At 44.6% G+C, this 20710-nt stretch overlaps 1 protein-coding gene and 1 long non-coding RNA gene across 5 annotated transcripts; one reads left to right on the forward strand and one right to left on the reverse strand.

Moving 5' to 3' along the window:
• Positions 1-7300: 7300 nt before the first annotated feature.
• On the reverse strand, positions 7301-8667 carry LOC102261380. Its single transcript, XR_001362850.1, has 3 exons — positions 8475-8667; positions 7633-7749; positions 7301-7427 (listed from the first exon to the last, which is right to left on the reverse strand). It is a non-coding gene; the product is annotated as an uncharacterized LOC102261380 (long non-coding RNA).
• A 2683-nt stretch (positions 8668-11350) lies between these two features.
• On the forward strand, positions 11351-19433 carry GHRL (ghrelin/obestatin prepropeptide). 4 transcript variants are annotated; one of them, XM_005870072.2, is made up of 4 exons: positions 11351-14269; positions 14694-14829; positions 15044-15166; positions 18018-19433. In XM_005870072.2, exons 2-4 carry the CDS (start codon positions 14722-14724, stop codon positions 18180-18182), a joined length of 396 nt encoding a protein of 131 aa, XP_005870134.1. In that variant the 5' UTR covers positions 11351-14269; positions 14694-14721; the 3' UTR covers positions 18183-19433. The 4 variants fall into 4 exon arrangements, with proteins under 4 accessions (XP_005870134.1, XP_014398237.1, XP_005870133.1 ...); XM_014542751.1 differs by lacking the exon at positions 11351-14269 and having other exon boundaries at positions 14277-14829; positions 18018-18126; positions 18889-19433; XM_005870071.2 differs by lacking the exon at positions 11351-14269 and having other exon boundaries at positions 14277-14829.
• Positions 19434-20710: the final 1277 nt, after the last annotated feature.

The following is a 20710-nucleotide window of genomic DNA, read 5'->3' on the forward strand; positions in this document are numbered from 1 at the left end:
TAATCTGGAAGTATATAAAATTATCACTTTCAACAGTTTATGCTTAGAGTAGTAACAGATTCACCATTTGGGGGTAAGAAAAATCCCCCAAATTTTTTTACCATAAACTAAGCTAATTAAGTGGAAATACTATGTTAACCTTCCAGGACAGTTAACACCCAAATGAGATGAATAAAATGATAATTTAAAAGGTATAGAGAGTGCTTGACAAGACAAAAAAGCAGTAGCAGCCATCGGTTTTTAATCCTTTCACAAAAACAAAGCAACTAGTGTGGCAAAAGAAACCCCCAGACAACATTAAGGTAGTCCCTCAAACCACTGAATCTGGAAGAGTAGGGCCACACCATTCATAGCCATACTACTTGTGTGGGATCTACATAGGGGGTGCGGGGGGGGGGGGCATCTTATGATCCTTTGAGCCAGGTAGCCCAATAATTACCATCAAATAATTATCCATTCTGAATAGAAAACAGCAAGTCAATGAGAACAACTGTCAAAACTAGAAATTTCACAGGCTTTCGTTATGAGTTCTACAGGAGAGGTCTCCACTTGCGCACATGAAGGATTAACAGCTGTGATTTTCATCACACTGTAAACAGCTAGTACATACGACAACAGGCAGTACTAAGGAGAACAAAAACAAGTGAGGGGAACACAATTATCCCAGCCTACTGCCAGGCCAAAGGACAGGGAGACAGAATCCAATGGTCTCACTGAGTTGAAGAGACAGATCAGAGTTCAGGAAAGCTAAGCCACAACATAGGGGGCAGAATACTAAAAAGGAGACAGCAAGCTCCTGAGATCTGCAAAAGGGGTTCTTAGAATCTTTGACCAAGTGTTAATCTGCATATATCATCACGACTGGAAAGCAATAGACCAAACAATTCCTGGAAATTCACAGTTCATTTTCCCAATAACTAGAGTGCAAAAACTTCATAAACATAAGACACTGGGTACTAAGGAAGATGCATACCTTAACAGTAAATCTTAATTTAGGCCTAGAGGAAAGGTTGCTCTGGATCTTAAAGTAAGTCTTGAAAAGATCAAACTGATCCAGCAATAATTTCACTTAGTGCCAGATCAAAGCCCAACACTCTTTAAAGGAAAAACAAAATTTACAAAGTCTAGCAGCCAATCCAAAATTACCAGCATGCAAAGAAGCAGGAAAATATTGCCCATAACCAGGGGAGGAAAAAAGAAACCTGATAGTCACAGAAATGAGACCATGTAATTAGCAGAGTAGTACCTTAAAACACTATTATAAATATATTAAAGAACGTAAAGGAAAAGGGACATAAAAATGGAAGATAAAAAATGTTGCCAACAATTCCTAGAAATGAAAAAATCAGTATCTAAAGTGAAGACACTGGATGGGAGTAAGAGCAGATTAAACACTACAGTGAGAAAGGTAACACTAAGTCTGAAGAGAGAGCAATAGAAACTATACAAATTAGTGCAGAGAAAAAGGAACTCAAAAGATGAACCAAGCAACTGTGGGAGGTCTGAAATGTGTAAAGTGGAGTCCCAAGGAGAAAACAAGTTGAAGGGGGGGTAGGGGAAAAAGATATTTGAAGAGCCTGGCCAGCAGGAATCAGTAGTTGAGCATCGACCTATAAACCAGGAGGTCATGGGTCAATTCCCAGTCAGGGCACATGCCCGGGGTGCAGGAGGCAGCCGACCAATGATTCTCATCATTGATGTTTCTCTCTTCCTTCCTCTCTGAAATCAAAAATATATTTTAAAATATCTATATATTTGAAGAAAGTCAGACTTTTTCAAATTGGGAAATTATAACCCTACAGATCCAAGAAAATTGGAGACACAAGTAGAAGAATCAATAAACGCATACATACCCCATAATAAAATTGCTGAAACTTTAAATTATACACGCAGCCAGAGAAAAAGACCTATTACATAGAGAGAGGAACAAGTACAGTCGGCCCTCCATATCTGCAGGTTTTGCATCTGGGGATTTATCCAACCACAGATGGAAAATATTCAGAAAAAAATTCCAGAAAATTCCAAAAAGCAAAACTTGAATTTGCCACATACCAAACACTGTTGAATTCACCCACACATCAATGAAAGTGCTACACCACATTAACAAAGTGGAGGATAAAAGTCATATCTCAAGAGATGCAGAAAAGTATTTGACACGATACAACATCCACTTATGATTTAAAACCTCTCAATTAAAGGTTATAAATAACAAACCACACAGCTAATATACTCAGTGGTGGAAAGCTGAAAGCTTTTCCTCGAAGATCAGAAACAAGACAAGGATGCTCACTCGACTCTTATTCAACATAGTACTGGAAGTCCTAAACAAAGCAAAAGGAAAGAGAAATAAAAGGCATCCAAGTTGGAAAGGAATAAGTAAAATTGTCACTATGGAAGACATAATTTCATATATATTTAAAAATCCATCAAAAACCCTGACCATTTTTGCTGAGTGGATAGAGCGTCGGCCTGCGGACTGAAGGGTCCTGGGTTCGATTCCAGTCAAGGGCATGTACCTTGGTTGCGGGCACATCCCCAGTGGGGGGTGTGCAGGAGGCAGCTGGTCAATGTTTCTCTCTCATCGATGTTTCTAACTCTCTATCCCTCTCCCTTCCTCTCTGTAAAAAATCAATAAAATATATTTTTTTAAAAATCCATCAAAAGAATAGAAATAAATGAATATAGTAAAGTTGGAGGATATAAAATCAATATACAGAAATCTGTTGTATTTGTATATACTACCAACGAACTATCTGAAAGAAAAATGAAAACAATCCCATTTACAATTGCAACAAAAAGAATAAAGCACCTAGGAACACACTTGAGGTGAAAGACCTGTACATTGAAAACTACACAAAGAAATGGAAAGATAGTCTGTGTTCATGGACTGGAAGAATTACATTGTTAAAATGCCCATAATACCTAAAGCAATCTATAGATTCGATGTAATCCCAATGGCATTTTTACAGAAATAGAAAGAAAAATCCTAAAATTTGTATGGAACCAGAAAAGACCCCAAACAGCCAAAGCAATCCTGGGGGATGGGGGGGGGGGGCACAAAAAATACCCAGAGGTATCACACTCCCCAATTTCAAACTATATTACAAAACTAATCAAAACAGTATGGTACTGACAGAAAAAGACACACAGACCAAAAAAAAAAAAGAACAATGGGACAGAATTGAGAGCCCAGAAATAAACCTACACATATATGGGGCAGTTGACATTGCACACCAGTAGTTTTATTGCTAGCTTTACCCAGTGGCCAGATAAGTTTCTATTGAACGAGTACAAAAAACGTTTTACAAAGTATCATACTTTAAAAAGATCTTAGCTTGTAAAAACATGTAATAAGAAACTTCAAAATGCAATGGCTATTTAATTTTAAGGCATCCCTTTAATATTTATGTAAAACACTGTGTAATATAAAAACACAAGAATGCTCGTGATCCGCCCGCAATGTGTTAATTTACAACAAAGGAGCCAAGATAATACAGTGGAGAAAGGAAAGTCACAATAAATGGTGTTAGGATAACTGGACAGCCACATGCAAAATAATGAATCTAGACCACTATCTTTGTTGTTGTGATTCCCCACCCAAGGATATCTTTTCCATTTATTTTTTGAGGGGGGTGGGGGACAAAACGGAGAGGGAGAGAGAAACATCTATATGAGAAGGACACATTAATTGGTTGCCTCCCGCATGTGCCCTGATTGGGGCTGGGGATTGAACCTGCAACCAAGGTATGTGTGCCCTTGACTGGGAATCGAACCCATAACCCTTTGGTGTGCAAGCCAATGCTACAACGACTGACTCACACCAGCCAGGCCTTGACACTATCTTATACCACATACAAAAATTCACTCAAAATGGATTTAAAGACCTGAATGTAAGACCTAAAATAATAAAATACATGAAAGAACACATAGGTAATAAGCTTCTGAACAATCAGTTTCAGTGGTGTTTATGTGAATTTGACTTCAAAGACAAGGAAAACAAAAATAAAGAAATGGGACTATATCAAATTAAAGAGCTTCCTCACATCAAAGGAAACCACCAAAAATACAAAAGAGGCAACCAACCAAATGGGAGAAGATATTTGCAAATGATACTTCTGAATAAGGCATTAGTATCCAAAATATATAAAGAATGCATGCAACAATAAAAATGATTAAAATATGAACAGAGGATATGAATAGATATTTTTCTAAGCAAGACATCCAGATGGCCAACAGATAATATATGTTCAACATCAATAATTATAAAAATGCAAATCAAAACCACAACTAGATATCACCTCATAGCTGTTAAAATGGCTATTATAAAAAATGCAACAGCCCTAGCCGGTTTGGCTCAGTGGAGAGAGCGTTGGCCTGCGGACTGAAGGGTCCTGGGTTCAATTCCAGTCAAGGGCACATGCCCAGGTTGTGGGCTCAATCCCCAGTAGGGAGCATGCAGGAGGCAGCCTATCAGTGATACTCATCATTGATGTTTCTATCTCCCTCTCTGAAATCAATAAAAATATATATATATTTTTTTTAAATGCAACAAATAAGTGTTGTCAAGGATGTGGAGAAAAGAGAACCATCATACACTATTGGTGAGAATGTAATTTGGTGCAGCCACTATGAAAAGCAGTTTGGAGGTCCCTTAAAAATTAATACTAGCCCAAGCCAGTTTGGCTCAGTGGATAGAGCATTGGCCTGCAGACAGAAGGGTCCCAGGTTCGATTCCGATCAAGGACACATGCCCGGGTTGTGGGCTCAATCCCCAGTAGGGGGCATGCAGGAGGCAGCCAATCAATGATTCTCTCTCATTGATGTTTCTATCTCTCCCTCTCCATCTCTGAAATCAAAAAAAATATTTTTTAAATTTTTTTTTAATTAAAATACCATATGACTCAGCAATTTCTTTTCTGGGTATTTATACAAAGAATATGAAAACATTTAAAAAGCTATATGAACCCCTATGTTCATTGCAACATTATTTACAATAGCCAAGATATGGAAACAACGTTAGCATTCATCAATGCATGAATGGATAAGATGTGCAATATATAGATATAATGAAATACTACCATGACATTAAAAAAAAGTTGAAATATTGCCACTTGTAACAGAATAGGTGGATTTGGAGGGTATTATGTTAAGCAAAATTAAGTCCGATGGAAAAGGACAAAAATCGTATGATTTACTCATCTGTAGAATACAAAACAAAAAAGTAACAAGTGAACTAACAAAACAAACTCATAGGTACAACAAAATGATGGCACCAAAAAGGAAGGGGATGGAAGAGGGCAAAATGGGTAAAGGGGTCAAATATATGCTAATGAATAGAAACTAAACTTTTAGAGATGAGAACACAATAGGGTACACAAATAAATCATAATATTGCACACCTGAAATTTATAGGATGTTAACCAGTTACAATAAAAATTAATTTAAAAAATATATTTTATTGATTTTTTACAGAGAGGAAGGGAGAGAGATAGAGAGTTAGAAACATCGATGAGAGAGAAACATCAATCAGCCGCCTCCTGCACATCTCCCACTGGGGATGTGCCCGCAACCCAGGTACATGCCCTTGACCGGAATCGAACCTGGGACCTTTCAGTCCGCAGGCCGACGCTCTATCCACTGAGCCGAACCGGTTTCGGCAAAAATTAATTTAAAATATAATGGTGCTAATTTAGTAAGTAATAAATTTTAAAGATAAATAAAATTAAAAGGTGAAATACAGGCTTTAAAAAAGAAAATCTGAAAGAATGAATCACCAGCAGAGCTGTATTACAAGAAATGTAAGGAAGTTCTTCAGGCACAAGAAAAATACTACCAATGAAAATCAGGATCTACACAAAGAAACGAGCACCAGAAATAGTAAATATCTGAGTAAATATAAGACTTTAATTTCTTTAATCTCTCTAAACATATTGACTAAAGTACATTGTGGGCTTATAGCTTATGTAAAAATAAAATATGTAACAACAGTAGCACAAATAATGGAAAGGGGAAATGAAAGTAGCCTATTGTAAGGGTCTAGTATACCTGAAGGGGTGTCATATTTGAAGACATACAGTAATATGTTGAAGGTGTATTTGTAAATCCTAGGTAAACCACTAAAATAATAAAACAGAGGGTAGCTAACAACTTAATAGTGAAGGTAACATATCATAAAAATACTCAATCCAAAAGTGGGCATGAAAAAGAGAAAAATGTGAACAAAAACAGATGGGACAAACAGATGGGAAAAACAAATACCCATGTTGCAGATTTAAACCAAAGAATATAGGTCATTACAATAAATAAAAAGCCCCTGGTAGAACTATCAGAATAGATTTTTTTAAAGACCCACTATATACTGTTTATATGAAACCCACTTTAAGCCTAAACACACAGATAAATTAAAACAACGGGAATGACTTTTAAAAATATATAAACACCACCCTAGCTTGTTTGGCTCAGTGGATAGAGCATCGCCTGCGGACTGAAGTATCCCAGGTTCGATTCCAGTCAAGGGCACATGCCCGGGTTGTGGGCTGGACCCCCAGTAGGAGGTGTGCAGGAGGCAGCCGATCAATGGTTCTCTCTCATCATTGATGTTTCTATCTCTCTCCTTTCCCTTCCTCTCTGAAATCAATAAAAATGTTATCTATTCTAATAAAAGCCTATGTGGTCATCACACCGTAACAACCCATCTCCAGCAGCCTGCGTGCGCAGCAGGTGCACACGGGTGGGCGGGGCTGCATGTGTGGCGAGGCACGCATGGGTGGGCGGGGACTTGACGCTGCGTGCACAGCTCCACGCAGAGCCGGGTCCTGGCGCGTCCACATGGCGAGGCTGGAGGTCCCGGCGGCTCCACGCTGAGCCGCAAAGGCAGGACCCCCAGCTCCGGCCTACCTCTTTGGGGCAATCCATTGAGGAGCCCTGGATGGGTGGCGGGGCCTACCTCTTTGGGGAAATAGATCGCGGGGCTCCCACACTGTGAGAGGGCACAGGCCAGGCTGGGGAAACCCCCCCACTGAGTGCATGAATTTCGTGCACCAGGCCTCTAGTGTGTGTGTGTGTGTGTACTAATCAGAAGGTAGCTGAAGTGTCTATACAAGTTTCCCCCAATATCTGAAAGTAGAGCATTCCTGTGAAACTTCACAAGCCAAAATGGCATAAAGCGAAGAAGCAATTACCATTATTTTATATGGAAAAAATTTTGAGCACTCCCAGACCCAAAAGTAACCTACCAAATAACATGTAAAACTTAAAATAACACTACATATAGTAAAAGCAGGAATTATATGATAACATACCATGCTTTAAACACCCATCAATCCACTCAAGCAATAGACTCCATCTTATCCATTACTGGATGCCAACTTAAAGAGACTCCTTTACTACTAGCAGAACCAACAGTAACTTCAACAGCTTTCAAGATTCTGTGTGTAAATAGTACAAATGGTGGGCTCAGGAAAGTTCAACACTCATACAATATATTTCATTCACCACAATCAAAATACTTATGTACAGTTTTACACTAAACATGACACCCATATACGCGCGCTCTCAGATTTTTCTGATACCTTGGGACACATATTGCTAATGGATACACAAAAGAAACCGAGATAAAGCACAGACACTCACAGACGCAGCTCGAAGCTCTGGTGCCTGGTGCTGAAATGCTGGGTGTCGGTCCTGGGGAGGGAGTTTGGTGGTGACACTCTTGCTGCTCCGAGTGCACGCTGCCTCTATAATGGCTTGCTGCAAAATAAACAGTGAACACACTTTTTGCTTTTTGACGTTTTCATAAAAATGAAAATCCTTTCAGATTTCTTTCATTTGGTAAAAACAGATAATGTAGGTCTTTCATAAAAACGAAGCAGCATAACATGAACTTTCAAAGAGCAGGAGATATCTGTATTAATATAAGATAAAAGGACTTCAGAACAAGAAATATCAGGGATAAAGAGGAACATTAAAAAAAGGAACATGAATTCATCAAGATTACATAACAATCCTAAATGTGTATGCACCTAAAATAGAGCTTCAAAATATGTGAAACAAAAACTGACAGAACTGAAGAGAAATAATCCAGTTACAGCTGGAGATCTCAGCACTCCTCTTTCAGTAACAGAACAAGTAGATCCCTCAAAATCAGTAAGTTTATAGAACATAAAAAACCTATCACTCAATGACGTAACTGGCATTTATAGAACATTCTACCCAGTGGCACTTAAATGCATTCTTTTCAAGTGCATCTGGAGTAATCATCAAGACAGACTAATTTCTGGACCCTAAAACGAACTTTAACAAATCTAAAGAGAATTGAAATCATACAAAACATATTATCTGACTATAATGAAAGTTAATTAGAAATCAATATAATAGAAATACATTTGGAAAATCTTCAAATATTTGGAAATTTAAGCAATACACATAGAGATAATTCATAGGCCAAAGGAAAAAATCACAATAAAAATAGTTACCTTTAGCCCTAGCCGGTTGCCCAGTGGTTACAGCATTGGCCCTCAGACTGAAGGGTCACAGTTCTATTCTGGTCAAGGGCACAAACGTCCTTTGCAAGCTCGATCCTCAGCCAGGGTCCGGGAGTGTGCAGGAGGCAACCAATCAATGTGTCTCACATCAATGTTTCTTTCTGTCTCTCCCCTTTGCTTCCACTCTCTCTAAAAATCAATGGAAAAAAAATATTCTCGGGTGAGGATTAAAAAAATAAAAAATCTACCCAGCTGGTGTCGCTCAGTGGTTGAGCATCAACCCAGGAACCAAGAGGCAACCAGTTAGAATCCTGGTCAGGGCATATGTGGGCTTGATCTGCTCATGGGGGGCATGCAGAAGGGAGCCGATCGATGATGTTTCTCTCTCATCAATGTTTCTATGTCCCTTCCTCTTTCTCTAAAAATCAATTTAAAAAAATATTTTCAAAAAATAAAAAATCCACCCGGCCGGCATGGCTCAGTGGTTGAGCATTGACCTGTGAATTCAAGGGTCCCGGGTTCAATTCCCGGTCAGGGCTCATGCCCGGGTTGCGGGCTCGATCCCCAGTGGGGGGCGTGCAGGAGGCAGCCGATCCTTGATTCTCTCTCATGGATGTTTCTCTTCTCTTCTCTTCTCCTCTCCTCTCCTCTCCTCTCCTCTCCTCTCCTCTCCTCTCCTCTCCTCTCCTCTCCTCTCCTCCTCTCCCATCCTCTCTCTCTAAACAAATCAATTAAAAAAATTTTTTTAATAAAAAAATAAAAAGACCCTGAGTTTATGATAGAAATAAAATTTTGGAGGTAGCTAGGACACCAAATGTACTTTGAAAATTAGTAAACAAATAGAAAAAAAATCATGTATTTTGCCTTTCCTGTATAAACTATATTAAGGAACAATTTTAAAAATCACCATTTGTAATTCCTAATAAATGATGGATGTAGACAATTATCAATAGAAGATAAATCCATTAAGTGAAAAGTTAACAGGAAACTTTAAAATGAATAGGATCATTTAACAACACTTGAATTCATGGATAAATCTTATTCTTAAAACTTCAGTAAAAGTGGAGCTACCAGATATTGTATGCCTTGTAATGGAATTCAATAATAAGTACACAATACCAACAATGAAGTATTCTCCCCCAAAAGTACAAGTTAAATCCTAATGAAACTTCATCTGAAGATATAACTACCAGTTTACAGAAAGCAGGGGAGAGAGAAACAAGTTAAGTAATACCACAGGAAGCGATCAGCAAAGTCCAGAAGGTGGGAAATTGTACAGGACAAATAACCTGTTTTTGTTTTTGTTTTTTTAATAAATGGCGTGGACCCTGCTGGTATGGCTCGGTTGGTTGAGCATAGTCCTGTGCACCCGAGAGTCACAGGCTTGATTCATGGTCAGGGCACTGCTTGATCCCCAGTGCGGGGCATGCAGGAGGCAGCCAATCGATGTTTCTTTCTCCCTCTCCCACTCTAAAATCAATTTAAAAATATATATTTTTTTAAATATAATAAATGACTTGGGATGAAAGAGAGGAGGAACAGGTAAGGGAGATTGTTGTAGACTAAAAGAGACTTAAGACATACATCAACCAAATGTGGGTTTTGTTTGGATCCTGATTCAAATAAGGCAACTATGTATTTTACCTGTTAAAGATATATACCTAAGTTTTTAAGACTGAAATTACACAATTACTAGGATTTGCTTTTACATTATTCCCCAAAAAAGACAAAAACAATGTGGGGTTTAAATAGAAGAAGCAAGATGTTAATAAATGTTGATGGTAGATGCTTGGAGACTCATTATATTACTCTACCTTTTTTTTTCATGTTTGAAATTTTCCAAAGTAAGTTAAAATATACATAGAGTTTATCTTCCACATGGCCAAATGTTCTGCTAGGATCAAGCATTATTTTATACTCAGAAATACTAGTACTTGTTAAAATATAGACCCTGGAACCCCCCCTCCAAACGTCTGGGTCAGAATCAGAAGATTAGGCATAAAATGATCTGCTTCCCCCATGAGGCCAGTGCAGCTCAGCTAGGTATGCACCCAGCAGTTGACACTGCATGGTCCCTAGGCTAAGGCTGCACCAGCAACTCTGGGTGATGAGAGTCAAGCTATAGGGCTTTAAGGGATCAGTGCACAGTAAGGAATAGGATGCAGAGAAAGGGAATTCTGCCTGGAAGTGGTAGCATGAAGAAAGGGGGATGGGTGTAAAACAGACTTTTCCAGGATTAGAGACCTGGGCTGAGGGAAGAAGATACTCAAGAGAAAGACTAAAGATACGAGACAACTTGTTGGGGCTCCAGCCCCACCATGGCAGGAGAACAGGGAAGCCCCGCGGGAGAGGCTTGGTGTGGACAGCAGGGGGATGAAAGAGCGAGCATGGGTCCGGTTATGGAAGTGTGAAGAGTGGCACCCATGAGTATCTAGAAAGAGACAACTTGTTGGGGCTCCAGCCCCACGATGGCAGGAGAACAGGGAAGCCCCCTCGGGAGAGGCTTGGTGTGGACAGCAGGGGGATGAAAGAGCGAGCATGGGTCCGGTTATGGAAGTGTGAAGAGTGGCACCCATGAGTATCTAGAACTGTTGTCCCGAGCAGTAGCCATAAGCCACATGCAGCTACTGCACACTGAAACGTGGCTGGTCTGACTTGTGTGCTGTACCAATATGATGCACTGGACTTTGAAGATTTAGTAAAAAGAAAGCCAGGGTCCTAGCTGGTTTGGCTCAGTGGATAGAGCATCAGCCTTCGGACTGAAGGGTCCTGGGTTCGATTCCGGTCAAGGGCACGTGTCCGGGTTGCAGGCTCGATCCTCAGTAGGGGGCATGCAAGAGGCAGACAATCAATGATTCTCATCATTGATGTTTCTATCTCTCCCTTCCTCTCTGAAATCAATAAAAATATATTTTTTTAAAAAGAAAGCCAGGGTCAAATACCTCGTTGATTATTGTTATATTTATTACATGTTGAACCAATAATATTGGAATATTTAGAGTTAAAATATTATTAAAGTTTATTTTACCTGTTTCTCTGTTTTTTTAATGAGACGCCTGGGAAATATAAAATTACATAGAAGCTCTTATTTGAGGCTGACATGATATTTCTATTGAACAATGCTGACCTAGAGGCTATGGGAGCCAGAACTAGGAGGAAAAAGGCACCGAAAAGCCCCATCTCAGAAAATAACACCTCTTCCTACAGCCCCCAAACCTGCCTCATTCAGACCAAGGTTCAGCCTAATTAATGAAAAAAGTGCTTGCTAAGCCAACTAATTATTAATACAAATGAATTACAGTGGAAAGTGTATAAAGATAATTTGTTGTAAGACACCATGTACATATAGCAATTAAAGTGGTGAGTGCTTCTCCACTCATTAAGGCAGGCCCTCGAGGCCCTACAATGGGAAGAAAATCACCAGCCAGCAAGCTACCCAGAGGAAGCATGCGTAGAGCACCTAAGTTCTGAGGAGGATGCAGGCACAGGGTGGTGCCAATCTGGGCTTGGTATTACCCACCCTGGGAAGGAATGAGGGGGAAGTGAGCCAGGGAAGTTGGCTCTTTCCCCAAGTCGATGGTCTTCCTCCTGGTCCAGATTTGCATGCATTTCCACCCGGGTCTGTCCCCACTCCCCAGCTGTGAGTGGGCAGAGGTACTTTTCTGGGTGCCGCCTCCCTCCTCCCTCAGTGGTTCTGCCATCCATCAGATCTTCCTTCCTTCCCACCAGCCTCCTCTGTGGTATGTGGTCAGGGTGGTTTCCATCACACAGGCCACCTCTCTGTTTCCCAAAGATAACACAATCCGTGTGGGTGTTTGCTCGCTGGTGCTGTTATCTAAGATCAACACAGCGGTTCCTACCTCCAGAGGCCTCCAAGGTCAGGAAAAAGCAGAGGCTTCGTGTCTCGGTTGGTGCCTGGTCACCATAGTTGGGGTTTTGGGTGGTTTCCTTCTGGTGGGGGCGAGGGTGGCTGTGAACAAGCTGTGGGTCTTCTCCCCACCCGTCTCCACCTTCAGCCCTCTGGCCCTAAGCTCGGGTGGCTGTCAGGGGGAAGCCCCCGCCGCAGCTGGTGATGTTTTTCAGCAGGAGGTACTCAGTCCCTCACATTCTACTGAGGGGCTGTCCAGCCCCTCCTGGGCCTCCACTGTCCCGAGAGTCTCTACATGGGTCCTGTGCCCCCTGAAGTCAATCGTCAAGTCGGGTGGCATTTAACCATCAGCTGTTCTACTGCCTCAAGACCTCCCCCTAACTGGTTCTCTGCCCCAGGCCCACCCTGCTTGGAGCACACTGACTTTCCTGGAAGCAGGAAGGAGAGAGAGCACTGGATTAGGCTGGGTGGCTTTGGGGGAAGTTGTGTTTTTTCTTCCAGTGAAATAAAAGGTCCAGCATCCCAAGTCTTTAAGGCTTTCCAACTCGCTCATGATTCTATGCTCTGTCCCTCCTGTTAAAGACCCTTCAGCGGGCTCCCTCCTGCACATAAAGCCCACACTCCTTGTGCCAGCAGCTTTCGAGGCAGTGCAGAGCCTGACCCCAACTCCTTTGAGGCCTTTCTTTTGGCCTCCTCCCACCACCACCATCCTCCAAGCCACCCAGCCTTCTCACTGTTGTCCCCAACAGTCTACACCATGCCTCTGTTTGCTCCCATCACTCATGCCACTCTGCTTGCAGCGATGCCCTCCCTTCAAAGCCTGCTCCATTGCCACCATCTGCCTCTTGCACGGAGCCCCAGCCTGAAGTGAGCTCCTCCTGGGACTTTGATACAGACATTGCATTCAACCCTAGGAGTCACTGCTTGGGCATCCAATAGATGAAGCACTCGGACAGGTTAAGGTTAGTTAACCCTTCATCCAAGAACGTGTGACCATCACACATGCTTGGCACAAGGTCTTGGGCCTGATACAAAAATACTTGTCATCTGTACGCTGCCTTACAGATTATAAGAATCCTCAAAACCACTGAGAGGCAGCCCTGCCACAAGGGGGATTATTAGTGATCTGCCTAACGCCAACAAATTTGAGTAGTTAGTTGTGCCAATAGCAGGTCACAGCCCTTCTGCCTTCAGATCCAATCTGTTCCCTCAGAACTGGGCTGGGGGAGGGGAGGCAAGCCCACAAGAAACACCAAGCCATGCAGAGCCATCATGCCTCACCCAGGGGGAATGACTGAGGTTTAACCACTGATTAAAATGATCCCTACACCTGCTCCTTAGAGGACAGTTAGGAGCTCATGCTGCCGACCCTCCGAGCAGTTTCCTCATCTGTAAAGAGGGACTTCCCTCACTGGGGAGGCAGAATTACATGAGCCAGGCTCCCTTGTGCTCCAGAGGCTTGTGGGAGCCAGAGCAGCGTCAGTCACAGAACTGCAGGGGCAGGACTAGAAAGCTTAGAAAGCTAATGACGGTAAACTCGCTCTATCCAGGGCGGAGGGAGTTCAGAAAGTAGTGAAGACTACAGTCATGCCACCCTGAACGCGCCCAATCTCATCAGAAAGTCGTGAGATCTCACAGAGCAGCAAAGCCAGCCTGGACCCCCCCTCCTCCCTCCCACCGAAACCAGGGCCAGGGCCATCTGTGGACAGCTGGAGCAGATGGCCACCCCAAGCCAACCCAACAATCTCTCTGGGCATTTAACCTCCATTGTTGATTTCTACCCAGAGGACCAAGGAATGTAAATCAGCCCCTGGAAACTAGGCTGCCCTGAGATGAGGTTGCTGGTTTAAAACAAACACAAGGCTTCCTATATAAGGACCAGCCAGCCACCAGGCGTCACCTCCGCCAGGAATCCCAGGTAGGCACCCTCTCTCACTCTGTGGGTTTGCTTATGGGTTTAACTTACTGGCCGTTCACAGGCCCATCTGAACCAAGGGGAGGTTGCACAAGCTGGGGCAGCCTGGTTGCTCAGACATAACTGGGCTTAGGTCTCCTGGGGATCTTGCTGGGTCAGCTTCATCACCTGTTAAGAAGCTTGGCCAGGTCTTTGGGGGCTGAGGCAAACACATGGGGAATCCACTGCCAAGGGGTCTGCCCTGAACAGTCTTGGAAGAGAACACAGACATCCTTCAATTCATTCTGCCTTAGGCAGCGGGGAGAGCTGCCATCCCAGGTCAAAGCCCTGTCTGCTAGGCTCCTACCTGCATTCTGAGGCGCTGGGAGGGCAGTGGATGCGAAGGGAGAGGAGGGGGAGCGTGTTAACTGGAGACTCTCTTCTCTAGGCCCATCTGTCCCAAGCCAGCTGAGGCCATGCCTTCCCCGGGGACCATCTGCAGCCTGCTGCTCCTCAGTGTGCTCTGGGTGGACTTGGCCATGGCAGGCTCCAGCTTCCTGAGCCCCGAACACCAGAAAGCGCAGGTGAGATTCTCCCCACGAAGCCCCACATTCTGACGGGGCATCTCATTCCAGCCCTGCCATAGCAGCCAGCTGTGTGACGTGGGCAGTGGCTCAACCTCTCTGGGCAGCCTTCACAGAGAACACAGAGGGCCCTGGGTCTGACTTACAGGCCCCGCCTCTCTCTGCTCTGGAAGGATATGGGGGCTTAGGGCCCTAAAGAAAACTCTCCCTCCAGCAGAGAAAGGAGTCCAAGAAGCCACCAGCCAAACTGCAGCCCCGAGAGCGAGAGCTCGAAGGCTGGCTCCGCCCAGAAGACGGAAATCGGGAGGAAGGGGCAGAGGATGAGCTGGAAATTCGGGTTGGTTCCTCTGTAGTTTTATGCTTTTGTGGTGGGGGAGGGGATGAGGGAAGGGGAAGGCAGGGGTTGATAGCATGAACAGGGGTCCACTTACCAGCATGAAAATAGTTGACTGCACTGTGTTCTATGAGGTCTGTGCCCATGAAGAGGCAAATATCTAAGAGAAGTAACTTTGCTACCACAGAATGGGAACGTACAGGAACCATGAGCAGAGGAGAGAGGGGACGCTAGCAGGCGCCAGATATTTTCAAAGGGTGCAGCAAAAGGGGTGCCCAGAGAAAGATACCCAGGTAGACATAGCTGGTCGTAGACTGAAGGTGTTTCCCCGCAGAAAACATTCCAGTTGGCCCAGGGCCTCTCAGACCTCACCTGGGCTGCAGTGCGCCCAGACCGCATCCTGGCCGGCAAGCTGCTGCTGGCTGGGCTGCAGGGCCCACTCGCTGAAGCCCATCTGCGGATGAAGACAGACCAGCCAGGCTTGCCCTGGCTCTGGCTAATCTTGCCTGAGATAAGGAAATAGTTTAGAGATAAATGGAGGACTAGGAAGGGGGGGACTAGGGGGGCGGGGAGAGAAATGGGTTTCATAGGGTCATCCAGGTAACTTTCCTGAAAGGCTGGCTGTGTGTGGTTAGCGGACGGTTCTGACAAGATTTCGGTGGCGACAGACACCTCCATGCAGAGAAACCAGAATTCCCTGGATGGTACTTAATACTCAACCATGGCAGTTACTGAGCTGCTGGGAGCTGGTATCATTGCCCTCATTGATTAGAAGTTCAGACAATGTACTTGCCTGAGATGCCACAGCCAGAGGGCGGCAGCGGTAAAACTGAAGGTCAGGGCTGAGTCAGTCCCCAAGTCCGCTCTTCCTCCTTACGGTCTGACAGAGGGAGTGCCTCTCACTCTCTCTGGCCTGAGAGAAGCTGAAGTGTGTCCTGCCTTGGCCTTTCTCTAACCACCCACCAGCCACTTCTCCTGTCAGGGATGAGCTCCCCAACCCATGCTTTCTCTGACCCTCTGTAAACCTAAAGGTGTTCTCAGGCACTTCCTCCGTACCACCTGGGACATCCTCAGCCCACCACATCCGCACTCGAGGCCGTAAATGAAAACCAGGGAACTCTCTTAGTGAGGTTGCCAGCTCCCGCCAGCATGTACTCACCCAGCTGGGGTCACTCTAAATTAGCCCAGATGGGGAAGAGATTTCAGTGGCGGCTGATTCAAGGCAGGGCTGGAAGTTTCTAGTTTCCACAAAGGCTGGCCTCAGAAGAAACGGCCCGGGCTGCCTCAGCTAGAACTAGAAGTCTGAAATGTCTGGGAGGTGGTGCAGCCGTAGGAGACGGGTGGGGCAGGAGGCCAGCAACACCTTCCGGAAGCCCCTCCCATCCTAGGGCTCCACCTCTTTCATCCCAGAACCCCCACTTCCTTCAAACATTTTCCTCCTAAAATCTAGTTTCAGAACTTGAATATTTTTCAAACCAAGTCCTTCCCACTCCCCTACCCCACCCATCTCCCACTGAACAGATGAGACGCCGAGGCCAAGAGTCTTGTCAGGTCACCTGAAGCTCATCTCCCACCCACCAGTCGCCACGCCGCCTCTCAACTGCCCCTGCCACCCAGTTCCAGCCAGCAAGTCCCTAAGAAGTCTGTTCCAGTGATCTGACCACCCCAATTAGCCACGGGGGGTGGAGGGGATGTATCTTTGAATCTTTATTGAAGGGAGATAACGGGAGGGTCCAAGTTCCCTAAAAAACCAATCATGCCATTCCTCATACTCTCCACCTTCACAGTGAAGACAGTGGGGAAGGCAAATTGTTTTAAAGGAACAAACAGCCATTTGTTGCTTTAATAACTTCTCTGAGCAGTTCGCTCATCTGTAAAATAGGAGTCATAGTGGCACCTGGGCGCTGCCACACCCCTGGGGCTAGCAGAGGTCCCGGGACTGGTGGACTTAAGAATCCTGCATTCTAGTCCTTGGCCACCAACTCCTCTGAGGCTTCAAACAAGTCCTTTAACCTCTCTGGGTCTCAGCTGCTTTCTCTGAAAATGGGGGTAACACCTCCTGTCTGGAGTGTAGTGGGCAGAAGGACCAATGACCAGGGGTTCTTTCCAGCATCAAGAGTCCTCCACTGACCCATGGAGGTGTTCAGACATCTCAGTGACCAACATGGCCAGGTGCTGAGGCAGTTACTGGATGAACAGAGATAAAGATTCAGTCTCTGGTCTCAAGGGAGAAAACAATGATGTGGCTGCAAACACAGCTCTTTCCTGTTTCCCCAAAGCTTTTAGTGACAGTAAATCACCTCACAGATTGCCAAGCAGGGAAAATGGTGCACTCTCCCTGCAGAAGGAAAAAAACAGAAGCCGAGAAAGAAGGAACTTAGCTCTAGGAAAAGGTTAGCTTCCTGCCTGCACTGAACAGAGGCCAGTGCATATGAGAAAAAGCACCTGGGAAAGGAGAGGTGAGGGCAGTGAAGGGGGCAGAGACCATCACGTAGGCTAGTGCTATGTACACCAGGTAAGCCCACTTCCCCCAAACCTCCCTGCCAGGGCCTGAAATTCCACCATTGTGATTCAACATTGTTTTCAAAAACTGCACGGCAGGGAGGGGGGCTTGCTAGGGGACACCGCAGCTTTTACCTTAGCGGTAAAGGAAGAGTGTCAAGGTTAGCCTCCTAAAGATGGAGGGGGCAAAAGGAATGGGCATACAAAGAAGAGAACTGAGCTATCCCTCGGTGCACCTGCTGGGCCCATAGGCCCTTTCCCTCTCTGACCCTTTGGGATGAAGTGTTTGGGGCAAGGGTGTGGGAGCATGGAACCTCTGACATTTCCTGGGTCCTCCCTACTCTCCTCCTAGTTCAACGCCCCCTTTGATGTTGGAATCAAGCTGTCAGGGGCTCAGTCCCACTGGCATGGCCAGGCCCTGGGGAAGTTTCTTCAGGACATGTTTTGGGAAGAAGCCAATGGTAAGTCCCTGCCCGGGTCAGGTCAATTCAGAGTTTTCTCAGAGTCCCAAATGTGAGCCCACATTACGGGTGACACAAGAAAAGTTCTCTTCCCTGACCCCTGCCTCTCAAAGAGCTTCTAATTCCTCGTTCCCAAATAGCGGCAGGAGTGGGCGGGGCTGGTATTTGAGTGGCTCCGAGGGTGTTGAGCCCAGTTTTTGTATTCAAAGAGGGTACTAAGTTCTGAGAACTAGCTTTGGAGCCCCAGTGAACCCCAATTTCCGCAACCATAAAATGGAGCTAACACCCCTAATAGAGTATAAAATTATTTGATGTTAGAACACCTTTACTGTATAATTTTACTTCACAAACAACAGGAATTAGTGCTACAATTGCATTCAGAAGAATGGGCTCCACAGCCAGTTAAGCAAAGTTTTTTCTGTTTTTATTTGAATTCCCTCTTACCTTGTAAAGAAACCACTCAACTTTCCCCTGATCAAGGCCACTGGAAGCACCTTACAACCTGCAAAGCACTTCTGTCACCAACATGGCATCACCTAACCCATCCACTACTCGAGGCAGACAGAGAATCGCACTCACCCTTCCATGCAGATAAGGAGACCAAGACTCCGAGCTTTTAGTGACTTGCCCAAGTCACAGCCCAAGGCTTCCCCCATTACAAGACACCACCTCACCAGTCACCACTGTGTAAGAAAACCATCTTTGATGGCACTGGCCAGATAGCAGACTCAGAATTTTGACATCTACACCCTTGCTTTTCAGAGGTCCCAGCAGACAAGTGACCATCCACAGGACGGGCCCACCTCTTTGTTTTCCTACTACCCTTAGAAGTGCTCACCGTGGCTTTTAGATTGCTTCTACAACTCCCAGCTCTGAGTGGTACTAGCTTAGGAGCTGAATAAATATTCAAAATGTGTGCTAAATGTTCATAATGAGAATTATTTCACCAAAGAGGAAAATGTCACTGGAAAAATAAGTCTTGTTCTATGGTCAATGGAAAGAGAAAAGAAGGATATGTAGCAAGGCAGGTGTGCACACTCAGAAAACCACACTAGACCACCTCATACAAGCAGATAGACTACTGGGTGTGTGTGCCAGAAGAGGAGTGGAGGAGAGAGAGACAAAGAATAAGAAAGAGGGGAAAGGGAAGAGAGGGGAGAAGAGGATAGGGAGGGGAGAAAGAAAGACACAGTTCCTTTAAATATCAAAGTGCAACGTTGCAATGAGAGCTTATTATCAAGGACTGTGTGGCCCTAGCTGGTTTGGCTCAGTGGATAGAGCAGTGACCTGTGGACTGAAGAGTCCCGGGTCTGATTCCTGTTAAGGGCACATGCCCCAGTTGCGGGCTCACTCCCCAGTAAGGGGCGTGCAGGAGACAGATCAATGATACTCTCTCATCATTGATGTTTCTATCTCTCCCTCTCCCTTACTCTCTGAAATCAATATATATATATGACTGTAGGGACAAAGAAAGTACGGGTGACACTATCAGAGCTAAAATCTATTAAACACATTCAAGATCAGAACAGGATTCTGGGAATGCCAAAGCATGAGTCTAAAGTTATTAAGTGGGTGCTAACAATGGCTTCTAGCCACTGCTGGGAAGGGCTTCCTCTTTGTTCACTACTGAGAAGCCCAGCAAAGTAGATACCAACTCATATAGGCAAGGCAGGCCACTGCCTTCATTACTTCACTGATACCTGGTAGTTGTCCCACATTTCCAACTCCAGCTCACAGCTGAATCGAACCTTGGTCCTTAAGTTCCACAATTTAATTCCAGGGAAGACACCAGCCTTCCTAGGAGGAAATGTCACCTATCAGTCATTTACACTTTAGCATAAACATGCAAACTGGTTTCTGAACGCTGGTGATGATGGGTGAATCAATAGGAGAGAAAAGCAAACAAGGAGGGAGATTCCAAAGAGATGCACTGCCAGTCAGACACATGATCCCCTAGAAATATGTAGGGCACCCCTCTGCAGAGTTGGGGTAACACCCACACTGGAAAAAACTACCACAGAGGGCTCGAGAAGCCAAGTATCTTCTTGAGTAAAATTTTGGCCACCTGGCACTCAAGGCACAGCCCTATAGGTACCAACCACTGGTAGACGTAGTAGGCACACTGAAACCCAACTGCCATTGATCATCCAGGAACTCCATGTGATCTGTGGATCACCTGGGAATTCCTTAGAAATGCCATCTTGGGCCCCATCCCTGCCCTACTATATCAGGATCTGTACTTCAACAAGATCGCAGGTTATTAAATGGCTTCTATAAAGTGGCTTAGAGGGAACTGGACTCTACTCAGACGGCACAGCACACTGCAGCCAGATTGCCCCGCCTGGCATACAATAGGTGTCGATTGTTATAAAACTTAAAAAAAAATTGAGACCTGGCCAGGTGGGACCCTCAACAGAACTGTGAACACATGAAAAAGGTGTCCTGTTTCTTCTCTCTTACCTTCTTCCCCATCGATTTAGTCCCAGCTCTACTGTAGACTCTGTCGGGCAGATGGCAGACCACACACACACACACACACACACACACTCCCATCTCTTTGATGACCAGACACCTGATTATATGA

Source organism: Myotis brandtii, unplaced genomic scaffold, assembly GCF_000412655.1.
Source record: "Myotis brandtii unplaced genomic scaffold, ASM41265v1 scaffold312, whole genome shotgun sequence".
NCBI lineage: Eukaryota > Metazoa > Chordata > Mammalia > Chiroptera > Vespertilionidae > Myotis > Myotis brandtii.